The sequence below is a fragment of the Rosa rugosa genome, chromosome 1, assembly GCF_958449725.1.
Source record: "Rosa rugosa chromosome 1, drRosRugo1.1, whole genome shotgun sequence".
In the NCBI taxonomy this organism is placed as follows: Eukaryota; Viridiplantae; Streptophyta; class Magnoliopsida; order Rosales; family Rosaceae; genus Rosa; species Rosa rugosa.
The window spans coordinates 7080070-7095258 of NC_084820.1; the positions used below are offsets into that span (position 1 = coordinate 7080070).

At 41.5% G+C, this 15189-nt stretch overlaps 2 protein-coding genes across 2 annotated transcripts; both read left to right on the top strand.

Moving 5' to 3' along the window:
• The first annotated feature begins 3588 nt into the window (after window positions 1–3588).
• LOC133727099 (transcription factor MYB1-like) lies at window positions 3589–4897 on the top strand. Its single transcript, XM_062154726.1, has 2 exons — window positions 3589–4037; window positions 4197–4897. Exons 1-2 carry the CDS (start codon window positions 3694–3696, stop codon window positions 4822–4824), a joined length of 972 nt encoding a protein of 323 aa, XP_062010710.1. The 5' UTR covers window positions 3589–3693; the 3' UTR covers window positions 4825–4897.
• Window positions 4898–7717: 2820 nt separating this feature from the next.
• LOC133735364 (uncharacterized) lies at window positions 7718–10806 on the top strand. Its single transcript, XM_062162811.1, has 2 exons — window positions 7718–10722; window positions 10794–10806. Exons 1-2 carry the CDS (start codon window positions 7718–7720, stop codon window positions 10804–10806), a joined length of 3018 nt encoding a protein of 1005 aa, XP_062018795.1.
• Window positions 10807–15189: the final 4383 nt, after the last annotated feature.

Below are 15189 nucleotides of genomic sequence, written 5' to 3' on the forward strand. Positions count from 1 at the left end.
TTTGCACATGGCTGGTCTTTCAAAAGAACGTACTGGTTCGATAGTATAATGTAAACGTGAAAAACTCGTCGACTATTATGTGTACGCTAAGCTAGCTAGGGTTGATGCAAATAATGTACTAATTTTAATAACTAACACAGGTTGGTTAATTAATAATTAGTCAATAGCGTATGATGAAATATTTATTTTTTCTTGTCATTGTCAACTTGTCGCCTGCGCTAATTTACTACGTACTAATTTTAATAACTAATACAGGTTGGTTAATTAGTCAATAACGTATGATGAAAGATTTATTTTTTCTTGTCATTGTCAACTTGTCGCCTGCGCTAATTTACTACGTACTAATTTTAATAACTAACACAGGTTGGTTAATTAGTCAATAACGTATGATGAAAGATTTATTTTTTCTTGTCATTGTCAACTTGTCGCCTGCGTGTGTTATTACAATGGAGTCAGAGACCTTCTTGGAGTGTATTTTTTTTCTTTTCGTTTCTGTGTGTCTGCCAGTGTTGTCTTGACATAAGAATAAGTCCACAATGATATGAATCATGATACTAAATTTCAATGCTTGGATAATTGTAGAAGATGCAGTCTCATGCGGCTGCTGCCTACCATTCTCTTCCAATTTCAAAATTATGGGAGATTAGCTACTTGGAAGTAGTTGTTATAGGGCACGAAACCTACCACCATTCCGAATGAGAGGAGACTATATATCCTGCTCTAGCCTACCACTTAGAACAATTCAAACTGATCGAATCGGTTCGGATATTAATTGCATTATATTGTATCGAAGGAAACGCTACTAAAAAGAAACATCTAGCGTTTCCTCTAAGCTATTTGTGTCAATTCCTTCAGTGGAGATGTTCACATGTTCTTAATTTTCTTTTGATGTTTCTCTTCATCAAGAGAGGGTTGACGGAGTCATCGGATCTCGGTGTTTTTCCCTTTGGTGTAATTTTTGTTGATGATGTAATGTACTATTAGCTTTCATGCACCACACTTATCACTATAATTCATTTACTTAAACTCTGTCCTCATTTATTTAAACTCTGTCAAAACAAATTCACAAAGTTCGATCTTTTGGACTGCATAAAACGAAATGAAATAAGCAACACGTACTAAATAATCACCATATTCTCCAGATATTCATTGTCCTGTTCCTTTTGTAGTTGTTGTGCACCTTTAATTTGTAATATTGGGTGTAGGCCTCCATGTGAGTCCTCTAATCTTAGCTATGTACGTTCTGTCGTTCTGATAAAGTAATTTAGGGTTCGCATCCAAAATCAATTGGCAATGGATGGAGTGGCCCAAACCCTTATAAACCCATAGGCAATGTCCCATTTTTCCTATGTAGGATGTATATATTCTCAACAGTCAACACGCCCCCGCACGTATGACGAATTTTCAAGCCATACACGTGGACAACTTTGGGTGATGTGGAGCCTGTGTGGCCGTTAGGCATGCACACATGGGTAACCTGGCTCTGATACCATGAAAGCTAGAGAGAATTTGAGACGAAGAAGAAGATTTCATTCCAACTAACTAAAAAAGTAGGTACAGTACATCCTTATATAGTAGCAAAGAAAGCACAGATGAGAGACACGTGTACATTATCTAGTGCTCTCATTAGGACAACTCATGCAAACAGACAACAGGAAATGAGACTAATTAGCAACACAGCTAATTAGCAAATTAACCCTAATTACTGAGCTGACAAATAACACATGCTAACTCATGCGAACTAATTCTTATGAATCTAACACGTTCTTGAGAGGAATTCAGCCTCAGAATTAAGGTCCCCATCATGAGACTATGGCTCTAGCTAGATCGAGCGTCCGTGAAAGACTGAAAGTTACAATTAAGAGAGAACCTCAAAAAAGAAGACAGAGCACATGCAAATGTCGATCGATCGATGAATGTAAATATGCTTTATAATTAACTAACTAAATTAATGATGATGCCCTTCGATCACGATCTTCTTCTCTGTCTTTGTATGCAAAATCTTATTGAGCTGAGATTATTAACGAGTTGTTAGTTGAGTTCGCAGAGACCTACAAAGACCTTTGAGTGTGCATGTGTAGACACATAAGAACTAAACCCCTCTCTACAGAAGATCTTGCAGTACTAGTGATGCTCTTAATTAATAAGTAAACTTAATTTATGTTTCAACTCAATTTTCTTAATAACCAAGTAATAAGTTTCCAACTCATATACAATATCATGCTAATCCAATTACTTATACTCATGAATAGAATTAAGCAGTGACATATGCATCCATATGCCATGAAAATTAAGCTACATTGATCTTTTACATGGAAATTGTGTACAGCATATTAGCAATCAAGGAAATTAGCTTTTTTTCTTCTTTTTTTCTTTTTCTTTTATCACGATAAACCTTGATCGAAGAAAATTGATTAAAAATAAACAAGAACCAATTTAATGTAGGAGACTGAAATTGATGGGTAGGACTCCTACCGTAGGAGGACTTCTCCGGCAGTCCCTTTGATTTTTATGTGATCTAGTTTACCTCCCTTTGATTTATATATGATCTCGTTTACCAATTTGTGGAGCCTTCGATAGTTATATATGTAGAAATTAATTAATTTTTAGGCTCTTAAAATAAGAACACAGATCGATATTGCTACAAACACACGCGCGCACCACAGACAATAACGTCCTGCACTTTCCAGCCATAATAAGACTTGATATGTCTTTAAATTAATAACTTCACTTCCACGCCACAATTGTCTTCGCAGAATATATAATTTCTGGATTTTCAACACATGATACATACATGTAGGGATAATTGACCATAATCATTTTTTTCTGTAATATATAAATTTGAACTGAATATGTAATTCTGAATGTTTGTCCTTTTAATGAAAAAAGTGTGATAAAATGCTATAAAGAGTCATTTCATATACAATATGACAATGGATACTAATCTAAGATCAATTTAAAGAGCTATGGTATTCACCAGTCACATCTTGATTGTTAAAATTATTGGTTTGAGAGCTCGAAATAATAAGGAACGTCAAAAATTCTTATACGAGGCTAATTTTTATTTCCGGCATTAATTAGTAATGATCTCTATAGCTACGTCAGATTATGGACCACAATGCTCAGCAATGCTAATGCATAGCAGGACTCATGAGAAAGGCGAGTCACTCATCACTACTGAATTGTACATGATCTATGGCCAAGTCCAGTCTGTGATCGATGTTAACATATCGATATTAAGGCTATAAGAAGCCTACATCAGTAACTATTCCAGTCAAAGATCACGAGATGCAATGTCTGAATGTCATGGTACATACTTGCTCTAACATCTAAGTTTTATTAACCAATAAGAGGTGAGCTGAGACAACTAGTTTCATCTAGATCGAGTTTTTGTAAATCTTAAAAGAACTTCACATTCTAGGTCATGAAGGTGATGTGTTCGTAAGGATCATGCCTCAAAATAGGCTGTAAAAAATGGGTGACCCGCTGCCACTCTGTAACTATGCTGCTCTTAGTCTTAGTCTTTCTCCTTACCAAAGGAAATATAAATTACTATATATAGCACTTTATCCCCCCATAATTGGATCTCACTTCTCCATTATAAATGCTTAGGCAGAATAAATACTGTATTGTACTGCTGCTGGTGCTTTTAAAACCGAACCAAGCTTTTTTGTCTTCCATGCAGTTCTTCGCATGCACACTTGTGTCAGTCAGTACGGGAAGGCTGATCTAAGTTGTTCATTGATTTCCCTCAAGGTCTCAGATATTTTGAAGATGGGGAGAAAACCATGCTGTGAAAAGGAAGGGGTCATCAGAGGAGCATGGTCTACAATGGAAGATCAAATCCTCACCGACTACGTTCTAACATATGGAGAAGGGAGATGGAGAGACCTTCCTCAAAAAGCTGGGTTGAACAGGTGCGGGAAGAGTTGCAGACTAAGATGGATAAATTATCTTAGGCCTGATATCAAGAGAGGCAACATTTCTGCTGAAGAAGAAGACCTAATTATCAGACTGCATAAGCTTCTGGGAAACCGGTAGCCTTCATCTTAATTTCTATACATTAGTTATTAGTTTCAACAATATTGATATTATATAGCTAGTTGTTCATTGGACACAATAATATTGAGGTAGGTAGCACTACCTTTTAATTTGCCTACATATATGTGCTAAATAGATATGGTGGTGTGTTTTAGGTGGTCTCTCATTGCCGGGAGACTGCCAGGGCGGACAGACAACGAGATCAAGAACTACTGGAACACGACTTTATGCAAGAGATCATCTTCATTGGAGCAAAATGATGAGGAGGAAGCAAGTAAACTGAAAAAATGCACAGCGAGATCGAAGCAGCGAGTATCAGCTGAGTCTCAGAAAAAGCAGGTGGAGGTGATTCGAACAAAAGCAGTTAAGTGCACGAAGGTTTTCATTCCATCACATCTACATAGTTATACTTATGCAGTAACTAATTCTGCTAGTTCGGAGTATTCTACTGAAGTCCCGGGTTCTTCAGCCGCGCAGGAGCAGAATTCTTGTGGTCTTGTAATGGATTTCGACATCAATGACCTTCTCATATCGGACATGCTTGAAAGTAGTAAAGATTTCCTGCAACACCAAGTCAATGAATGTCATGAAGATCAGATGGGGGATGATGGAGCCAAGCTTGAGGATTTGTTAATGGCCGAAGCAAGGTCGGAAAATTGGATGGCTAGTACTCATGACTACCCATTTCAACCATATATTGATGATGAACATGTAGACCTCAATGCACTTTCTTCTTTTCTGAATGCAGCAGATGATGATGATCACGACTGGATCATTGGTTAATAAATCTCATCAAACCAAAGCTCCAATATATTACGTATTTTGTCAAATTTAGTGAAGCTTTCTAATAAGAAATTTGTGGTTTATTTATTTGGGTGCATGGTTATTCATTTTGCTACGACTATTGACTAAGAACAACTCGAACAACATAACCTGCAAATTTTCCTATTTTGTTAATCCAAATGACTATAAGTATACTTTGGTTACAGGATCATCTCTTTTAACTCTTGCATTCATTCAGTTTGTATGGATTTCAAGTACAATAATATTGATAATTATAAACTACATTCTGATACCTCTTATTGTACTTCACGGAGAGATTAGAATTGAGTGAATAAATTGACATTTTGTAAACATCAGGGATGAAAATGTCAATTGGGTGAAAATTGAGGGATTAAAAATGTTTTTTATTTTTATTTTTTATTTTTATAAAAATTATATGTGCTTTGCTTGCAATAAAAGGAGTATATTAATTAGGGCTGTCAATTCCGACACGACCCGATAACACGACTCGAAACCCGCACGAAATAAAGCGGGTTGAACCCGCACGATTAAAAAACGGGTCAGTCATGGGTCAACCCGCCATGACCCATTTAATAAATGGGTCGGCCACGGGTCAACCCGCCAACACGAAGTGAACCCGTATAACCCGATTATGCTATACTTCATCCTGAAATTTTAGACGTTGAGAGTATTTGATCATAGGATTAGACAATTTGAAATGTTTTGCTTTATAATTATTGGATTTAATTATTTATGAATTATATATAATTATTTATATTATTCGTCTTGTAGAGTTTTTAGTGAATTTAATCAATTTATGCATATTTTTAGTTAAGTGGGTCGTATTGTTAACCCTTAAATGAGTCATTTTGTCAAACATGACACAACCTATTTATTAAATGGGTTAAGCGGGTTGGAAACAGGTAATCTGTTTAATAAATAGGTTGGGTTTGGGTTTAAATTTTTGACACGATTATTAAATGGGTTGGTTTTGGGTTTGTATCTTGCGACACGACAAATACCTTGACCCGACACGAACCCAACCCGACACGACCCATTGACAGCCCTAATATTAATCATACAACATGTCTCATGCGAACACAGATGGTATATGTTCCCTGGGTACCTTAATAACTCTAGAAGCTATCTAGAATCATGTTTGTCTTTTTCATGAAAGAGGACAATCCCATAGATATTGGACGGTGGCCTCCAAATCGATCGATGACCTCCCATGCCGGCCATGCATAGGTCAAAATCTGTAAAATGAATAAAAGTTCTTTGGTCCATCGTAGCTAAAGTCATCCGATTTTCCAGGTACTAAGAATTGAGGTTGAGTATGTACGTAGTTTCCATAAATTTGAGAGCAACGAATTGTTGGAGAATATAGAATTTCACGTCAATTTTTTTACCTTGATTATTTTCGTCTATTGTCTCCGTATTGCAATCGGTCTGGTGCTGAATAATTCCACATGCAATGAATTCCCATAAATAACTTTCTTAAATTGTAATTCATGTGAAAGTTTTTCTCAATAAACCAAGATTACTCTAAACTCTCTCTATCTCTGTCTCCTAGAGAAACCCTAAGGCCAGATTTTTTCCGTTTTGAGAAATCGTTCTCGTCCGGCAGCGCCTGGACGTCTGGGCTGGCCTCCAGTCTCGCCGCCGTCTTGGGGTCTACTGCTGAACGGGTGATCGATGTCAACTGCTCATAGGGGCTCCGTCAGAGGGGGGGGGGTTTGCTTGGGGCTTTGTCAGATGGTTTCGACTGGGTTGGTGTGAGGCGGTGATCTTGCTGTACAGGACCGGCGATCGATCCCCGCTGACAGTTTCTTGGATCGACGACACCATGGGTCTGAATCGATTGCGGTGTGGGGTTGTGAGGACCTAGATCGGGGATGATGTTTTTCATGGTGGCGTAGGTTGTGGCGGCGTGGCTCGTGGCTGTTTGAGTCGCGGGCGATGAGAGGCCGTGGCGGCGTGGATTGTAGCGGCGCCCGGGCAGACTGCTACGTAAGACGGGGGTGATGGAAATGGAGACGGGTTATGGCCCAAACCAGGCTTGATGGACCTTTCGTGAAATTTCCTTTGTTGTCTGCCCTCTTGGGCTTAGAGTTTTTGGGCTGGGGTTTTGCCCTAGTTTATTAATTATGTTTTAGTATAGTCTTTTACAATAATTTCCTTTTAGGAAGCTAATGCACGTTATATGCACTCTATATATCTCTAGCGCATCTGGATTAGTACAAAAGGATGATCCCCGCTATGTCTACGTACATGAATATCTAATGAATGAGTCTATTTCTACGTACCACTATAGGTACTGTCACTATCTTCTTGTCTGTCTGTAAATGGCAACAGAATGGTATGTGATGCAGAACAGATGGCAGCCCAATTTGAAGAACAGTTGGATCGTGCTAAAGGAGGAAAACGAAAAGTGACTAGTAGACGCGAAACAGCTCCACGGAGTCCCTTTGGGACGCACCTTACCTTTCCGGAAAGGGAATCGCGCCAGAAATCAAACTCTTTGCTTTGCCACGACCTGTGACCTTTTTCGGGCTTTCGGGGTCGTTTAGGACCTCAAAACTGCATTTTTCTATTTTCCGGTGTTTTGGTTTTCCTAGTTATTTTCGGGTTGTTTTTGTTTTTACCCATGGGCTTTAGGGTTTCATTGTTAGTCGCCCTAGGGTTTATTTTCTTATAAATAAGCCGCCTTAAGGCTGCAGAACGCATCTTTTATCTTATTATCAATAAAATTGAGATTATTCTCTTTTTATCTCTGGTGGACTCCAGAACCCTTTTGTTTAGGTTTATTGCTGGTAAACCTAGTTATCAATCCATCTGCGTCAGGTGGTATCAGAGCAGGTCTTCCCTATCTCTCCTATTTACCTTGGTAGCAATGGGTGAAGTTACAAAATCAGATATCGAAGCTCTCGCAGCAGCGTTTACCGCTGCCATCAACACCATGAACAATCGGATGGACCAACAGATTGGAGAAATTCGTGGGTTGTTGGGAGAGAGAAACAACCATAACAACAACGGTCAGAATAGAGACAGGGAAGGAGGCCAGCGAATTAGGGCTCCACGTAGAGAGGTTGTTGTTCATACTTCAGAATCTGAGTCTGAAGAAGAGGTTGGGCAATATGAACCACAAGGACAAGCTGACCAAGATTACAAAGTCAAGGCCGAAATTCCTTTCTTTTCGGGCAACTTGGGTGTAGAAGATTATCTAGATTGGCAGCTTCAGGTGGACAGGTTCTTTGAGATTATGGAAGTTCCTGAACACAAGCAGGTTAAGCATGTTGCATGGAGATTGAAGAGTACTGCTGCAGTTTGGTGGGATAAATTGCAGAACACTCGAAAGAAGCAGAGGAAGCAGGGTGTTAAGACATGGCGAAGAATGAAGCAGTTGATGATGGAGAGGTTCTTGTCGGACGATTATGAGCAGATTCTGTACAGGTTGTATATTGAATGTGTCCAGGGAACTAGGACAGTGGCTGATTACACCGCTGAGTTCTTACGCTACTCAGAGCCTAATGAACTAGGAGAAACTGAAGGCCAGAAGGTGGCTCGCTATGTCAGTGGGCTGAAACCTTCCATTCAGGACAAAATTGGGTTACAAACTGTTCATACTATGGCACAAGCTTCGAACTTAGCATTGAAGACAAAGTTGTTAGAGAAGCCTTCACGAGCTTCTTCTTTCCAGAGATATAACTATCAAAGGAGTACAGCTTTAGCAAACGCCTCGACTGACAAGGGTAAAACCACACTGCAGAAAACAGAAGGCGCTTTTAGGACTTCCAACCCTTCTTTTAAAGGGGCTGGCAGTTCTAGTGGTGCTCAAAACAGGGCCCCGAACCAGAGGCTTAATAATCCTTATGCTAGGCCTACAACAGAAATTTGTTATCGATGCAACAAGCCTGGTCATAGATCTAATGTATGCCCTGAGAGGAGAACTGCCCTTATAGATGATTATGATGAGGAAGAAGAAGAAGTTGGAAGAGATGGCGATTATGATGGGGCTGAGTTTGCGGAGGAGGAGTCCCCTGAAAAGGTTAATATTGTGTTGCAGCGAGTACTATTATGTCCTAAAGAGGAGGGGCAGCGACGCAATATTTTCAGGTCTCTTTGTTCCATTAATAACAAAGTGTGCAATTTAATTGTGGATAATGGAAGCTGCGAAAATTTTGTAGCCAAGAAACTGGTGGAGTATTTGCAGTTACCTACGCAGCCTCATGATGCACCTTATTCCCTCGGGTGGGTCAAGAAAGGTCCACAAGTTCGAGTTGTTGAATCCTGCAAAGTACCGGTATCCATTGGTAAGCATTATAAAGATGAAGTTATGTGCGACATTATTGATATGGATGCTTGTCATATTTTGTTTGGACGACCTTGGCAATATGATGTGGATGTGACGTATAAAGGCAGGGATAATGTGATGTTTTTTATGTGGAAAAACCATAAAATTGCTATGGCTCCTGTGTGTCAAATTGAGAAATTTGGTGGAAAGAAAGGGGAGAGTTTTCTGACCTTGTCTAGCAGTGAATTTGAGATGGAGGAGGCCTTTAAAGAATCTGAGATTTTCTGTCCAGTGATGATTAAGGGGTTGTTGGCTGCAGAAAAGGAAGAGGTGGTGATTCCTAACGAAGTGCAGAATATGTTGGGAGAGTTTGAAGAGTTGATCGCGGATGAGTTGCCCAACGAGTTACCACCTATGAGAGACATTCAGCATCAGATTGATTTGGTGCCTGGAGCTAGCTTGCCCAATCTGCCACATTACCGAATGAGTCCCAAGGAGAATGAGATTCTGAGAGAACAAATTGAAGACTTGTTGAAGAAAGGGTTCATTCGAGAGAGTATGAGTCCTTGTGCAGTTCCAGTCCTCCTTGTTCCTAAGAAGGGCAATCAATGGCGGATGTGTGTTGATAGCAGGGCCATTAATAAGATAATTGTGAAGTACAGGTTTCCTATTCCTCGTTTGGAAGACATGCTTGATGAGCTAGAGGGTTCCAAAGTGTTTACCAAGATAGACCTTCGTAGTGGATACCACCAGATTCGAATCAAGCCAGGAGATGAATGGAAGACAGCTTTTAAGAGCAAGGATGGCTTGTACGAGTGGATGGTTATGCCATTCGGATTGACTAATGCACCCAGCACCTTTATGAGGCTTATGAACCAGGTTCTTCGTTCTTTTATTGGTTCCTTTGTAGTGGTGTATTTTGATGATATACTGATATATAGCAGGACCAAAGAAGAACATCTGGTACACTTGAAGCAGGTTTTGGGAGCTTTACAGGAGAATAAACTGTACATCAACCTGAAAAAGTGTACATTCTGCACCAGCAAGTTATTATTTCTGGGATTTGTTGTTGGAGAAGAAGGCATTCAGGTTGATGAAGAGAAGGTACGAGCTATAAGAGAATGGCCAGCTCCAAAAACAGCTTCTGAGGTGCGGAGCTTTCATGGTTTAGCTACCTTCTACAGGAGGTTTGTGAAGAATTTCAGTACCATTACTGCCCCTATTACTGAATGTTTGAAGAAAGGCAAATTCCAGTGGGGAGAGGAGCAAGAGAAGAGTTTTGCCTTGATCAAGGAGAAACTTTGTACTGCACCAGTTCTCGCTCTTCCTAATTTTGATAAGGTTTTTGAGGTTGAATGTGATGCTAGTGGCATGGGAGTAGGTGCTGTATTGTCACAAGAGAAGAAACCAGTAGCATTCTTTAGTGAAAAGCTGAGCGAAGCTCGTCAGAAGTGGAGTACTTATGATCAAGAATTTTATGCAGTGTTCCGGGCATTGAGGCAATGGGAGCACTACCTGATTCAGAGAGAATTTGTACTGTTCACGGATCATCAAGCCTTGAAGTACCTTAACAGTCAGAAAACTGTGAATAAGATGCATGCAAGGTGGGTGAGTTTTCTGCAGAAATTCCCTTTTGTGATTCAACATAAATCTGGTACTCTTAATAGGGTGGCAGATGCTTTGAGTAGGAGGGCTTCCTTGCTGGTCACTTTAGCCCAGGAGATTGTGGGGTTTGAGCTCTTGAAAGAGTTGTATGAGGAAGTGTACATACCATTTATATTACATACCGCCAAGCATAATCAACGACCTCATAGGTGGGCCCCACGACATGGCTAGCCCCGCCTATGGCATGCATCCGATAGGCCGACACCCGAGCTACGTTGTCATGGTGGAGGTCGGTCGGTACCTCGTAGGGAGGCCACCCTCCCATGCTCTCCAAGAGGCTTCAAGAGAAGCAATATATGTATTATAGTCCCACATCGAGGATATGTAAATAGAGTGGGACTTCCCTTAGCTATAAAGGGAAGTCCTCCCATTCTTAGAAGGGATGGATCCATGATCCCTATACTTGTATTACTACAAAGGTCACTTGGCCTCACTCATAGTAAACTATCTAAGTGGACGTAGCCTTGCCTCAAGAGCAAGGTGAACCACTATACATGCTTGTGTCCCTCTCTCTCTCCCCATCATGCTTCTTAGTTACCGTATTCTCACACAGAAACATTGGCGCCGTCTGTGGGAATCGATACAAAAAGTCATGTTGCTCTTCCCGCTCATATTCAGCTCGCCCATGATACCTATCATGCTTCATAGAAGGAGGGTCCCTAGGGGTTAGGGTACAAGCCTCCGACCTTGAGCAAGAGTCATGGATGGGTACCAAGAGTCATGTACGGGTACCACAGGTCATCGGGTACATGGGTACATGCAAGACACCCCACCTCCCTCCCCAAGCCTCCAACGAGCCATCCGGTACTACGAGCCATCCGGTACTCTAGCCATCCGGTACTTGAGCCATCGGGTACATGAGTCACCCTCTACTCCCAAGCTCCACTCCTCCGGGACTCATGAGTAGGCAGGTACGCACAGGACCCCGTACCCTTACTTCTACAACCAAGGTCCACTTTCAAAAGTTCCCGTCCGGGACTCTTTGAGAAGACCCCGCTTTTGGTCCTCTTCCAATATCCTCATCACTACCTTGGTCAACGAACCATCTATCCGGCACTTTGGATACCCGCACCGTCCGGGACCTCTTTGATTTCTAATCCTCCCAGTATCTCATCAACATCTCGGTGACGGTCACCGCTGCAAGTAGCCAAGCTTCTCAACTCGTCCGCGTACCAGTAACCAACCCCGGAGACCGATGCATTTGTCTCTTCACCGGCATCACCCATCCATGTCTTCGGCAACATCCTCCATTCTCGGTGACTTACCAGAATGGAACCAAATTTGAATCCTGGTAATCTCTCCACCTCTCCGTGACCCAACTTGAATGCTTCCAGCACCCCAACTTCCCGGTCCCTCTTTCAAGCAGCGATGATCTTCCAGCGACCCACCACTCGGTCTCGGTCTCGGTACTGGTAGCAATCTCAGAAGCATCTCTCGGTGACTCACCAGTAACTCCATCACCCCACGGCTAGCTCCCGCCCGGTAACTAACCACGAGTCTCAGCGGAACACCCCTCCCGGCATCAATTTTGCCACTCGGCATCGATACTTTGCAAGTCTTTAGCGTGGTGGTTTCACCGGTACTTTGCTTAATGCATCCTCAGCGGCAGTGGCGGACGCACAGTGGGACGAGTGGGGGCAGCTGCCCCCACTGAGCTTTTGACATTTGGCAACTGAGCATTTTTTTTATATATATATTGACATATGCAACTGACCTGCCCCCATTGAGCTTCCAGAGATGTTTCCTTTCTAATATATATATATATATATATACATATATATATATTGACATATGCAACCGTGCATCTCACCAAATCTCTATCATTCATATATATTTTTATATATGCAAAGGCTAACCCCTTTCCCCAGAGTCCCAGACGACCCCAGACCTTTTCTTCTTCTGTTTGTTCTACTGAGAATCCCCAAACAACCGAACTCAGTACTCAAACAACCAAACTCAATACTTCCAGTCTTTGATTCGAGTCCGACGTCATCGACTCTTTTAGTTTTCCATATCTGCTCTTCTGCAACTCAGCCTTGGATTGATCATTGATGTATCTTAAAGGTTACTTCTTTATCTTCTAGTTTACTTCCTAAATATATGACTTTGTTGATTAGATTAAGTTACTCTGTTTTTATGAAAATTGCAGTTGTGAAAGATTAAAGATGGAGAGATTCTTTAAACGAACATCAAATGAGTTATCATCACCCCTCATAGAGAGTGAAAGATCAAAACAGAGTCGGGTAGAAATTGATTTGGCTAATCTTCCTTCTGATCCTGGAGAAAGAACTAAAATTTCAGATTATCATCCCAATCTTAGGGATCAAATTAGAAGAGAGTATCTACTAAGAGGTCCTTGTCAGCCTAGAAATCATCAGTTTGTCCAAACACAGGGCGGAGAAGGGAAACGAAGGTTTGTCTCTGATTGGTTAATGACTTCCCTAATTGGTTAGAATATAGAGTAGCCAAAGATGCTGCATTTTGTTTGTGCTGCTATCTGTTCAAATCAAATGTTGGTGAGCAAGGAGGAGGTGATTGTTTTACTGGTATTGGTTTTCAAAATTGGAAGAAAAAAGAAAGATTGCATGATCAAAACCTGCCCCCAGTGATATATATTCCTGCGTCCGCCACTGCTCAGCGGTATCTAAAAAAAAAAAACAACAAACTCTGGGCACCGGGGGACTTGTTTGGACACCCAATCCGTCCGGGACTGGTTTGGAACACCTTCATTGGCCATCACAACATCTGCAGGGCTCTTGCCTTCACCGGTACCCCTGCCATCATCGGGTACCTGCTGGCCTCCTTCACCCACTACTCTCCGGGAATCAGACACGTCCGGGGTTTCAAAAAAAAAAAAAGAGAACTTCTCTCGGCACCCAAGAATCTCGGATCATCACCGGTACCTTCATCAGCAGCTCATCCCGATAGCAGCTTCGTTTTTCGATGTCGACTTTGCTCCCCGGCAACACTTTCAGCTCCCGGCAACGGCAACTCACATCCCACCTGAGCCTCCGGTAACACCACAACCATCATCCTGGTCGCTCCCACTTACAGGATCACCGGACCCGCTCGCACCCCTCTGGGTCACCAGGAGTTTTCCCTTTCCTACTCACCCTCTTGGTCGAAGCCTCCGGTATTATCAATATCTTCTCCCGGCACTCAGAGCTTCACCTCCCGGTATCTCATCGGCATTCTCTACCGTCCTCAGCCCACTATACCTCTCAGCGGTGAGATCGTAACCCCATGCATATTACAACCACCAAGAGTCCCAGAGCAGTTTCGAACACGACCCCGATCAAGAAGCCATCTTTCTGGCACTTTGGGTACTTACACACTTCCGGGACTTTTCTGACTTCTTCCCCACCGGGATCCTCATCATCATCTTGGTCACAGTTACGGGTTGTGGAGTTCATGGCCCCGGCGGATATGGTTGCCTCAGTTGCCTGCCTAACCCGGTGAACAACGCCTCCATGCAAAGCTAAGTTGTCGTATACACACTTTCAATTATTATCTCAAGCAACCCATGCTTTCATTCTATGCATGGTCTATTCAATTAAGGCCACGTATCAAGCAGTTATGTCCATGCAAACCTGCATGGTTCTTTATAGCATGATATACTTACACATGCCCTGCAACTTTGTTCAATAACACATGCAAGATATATTCAGTTGACACCTAGCTTGTTCTATTCCTGTATTGACACATAAGCCTCCTATACATACTGTGCCTATGTGATAAGACTAAGGCACTCAGCCTTAATTGAATAGCATACTTGGAATGTCACCATGCCTATGCTATATATATATGCGTGCCAACGTCCAGGCTCTATCAGAAATGGATACCCACCATGCCTTTGCAAAATCATAATTGATTAATTGTTGTTCTACTATGTCTCTTGAACCCATGTGCCCATTGACACAAGTACTCTCTACTACACATAACACATCAATTAGTTTCTCTCGGTAACCATTATGTGCATGCACCTGTGCACGTTGCAAATAGCTACACATACTTCCTGGGCATTATAATCTACAATATCATGAGATTAACATGTGTTTAGCTTCTTGCTTGCCCTAAATTATCATATTCACCTGCTTCGCTTATTCACGCAACCTTGACTCCATAATACACGTAGACCATATGTCAAGTTACTACCTTTTAAGCTTGCTGCCATGATAAAAAGTTCTACAAACACTTCACCCATGCCATGTACGAGTAATGACAGTGCCCCTTCCGGGAGGCATGATCACTTATGCTCTGCCTCCATGTAAAACAATTTTACATAGATATTAATCTCTCATACCATATCAAGGTATACAAACAAAATATATGTGATTTATCAATTAAATCATATAAATTGCTAATCACTTCTTCTGTCTTGCTTTTGGAGGAAACAAATTACTCTA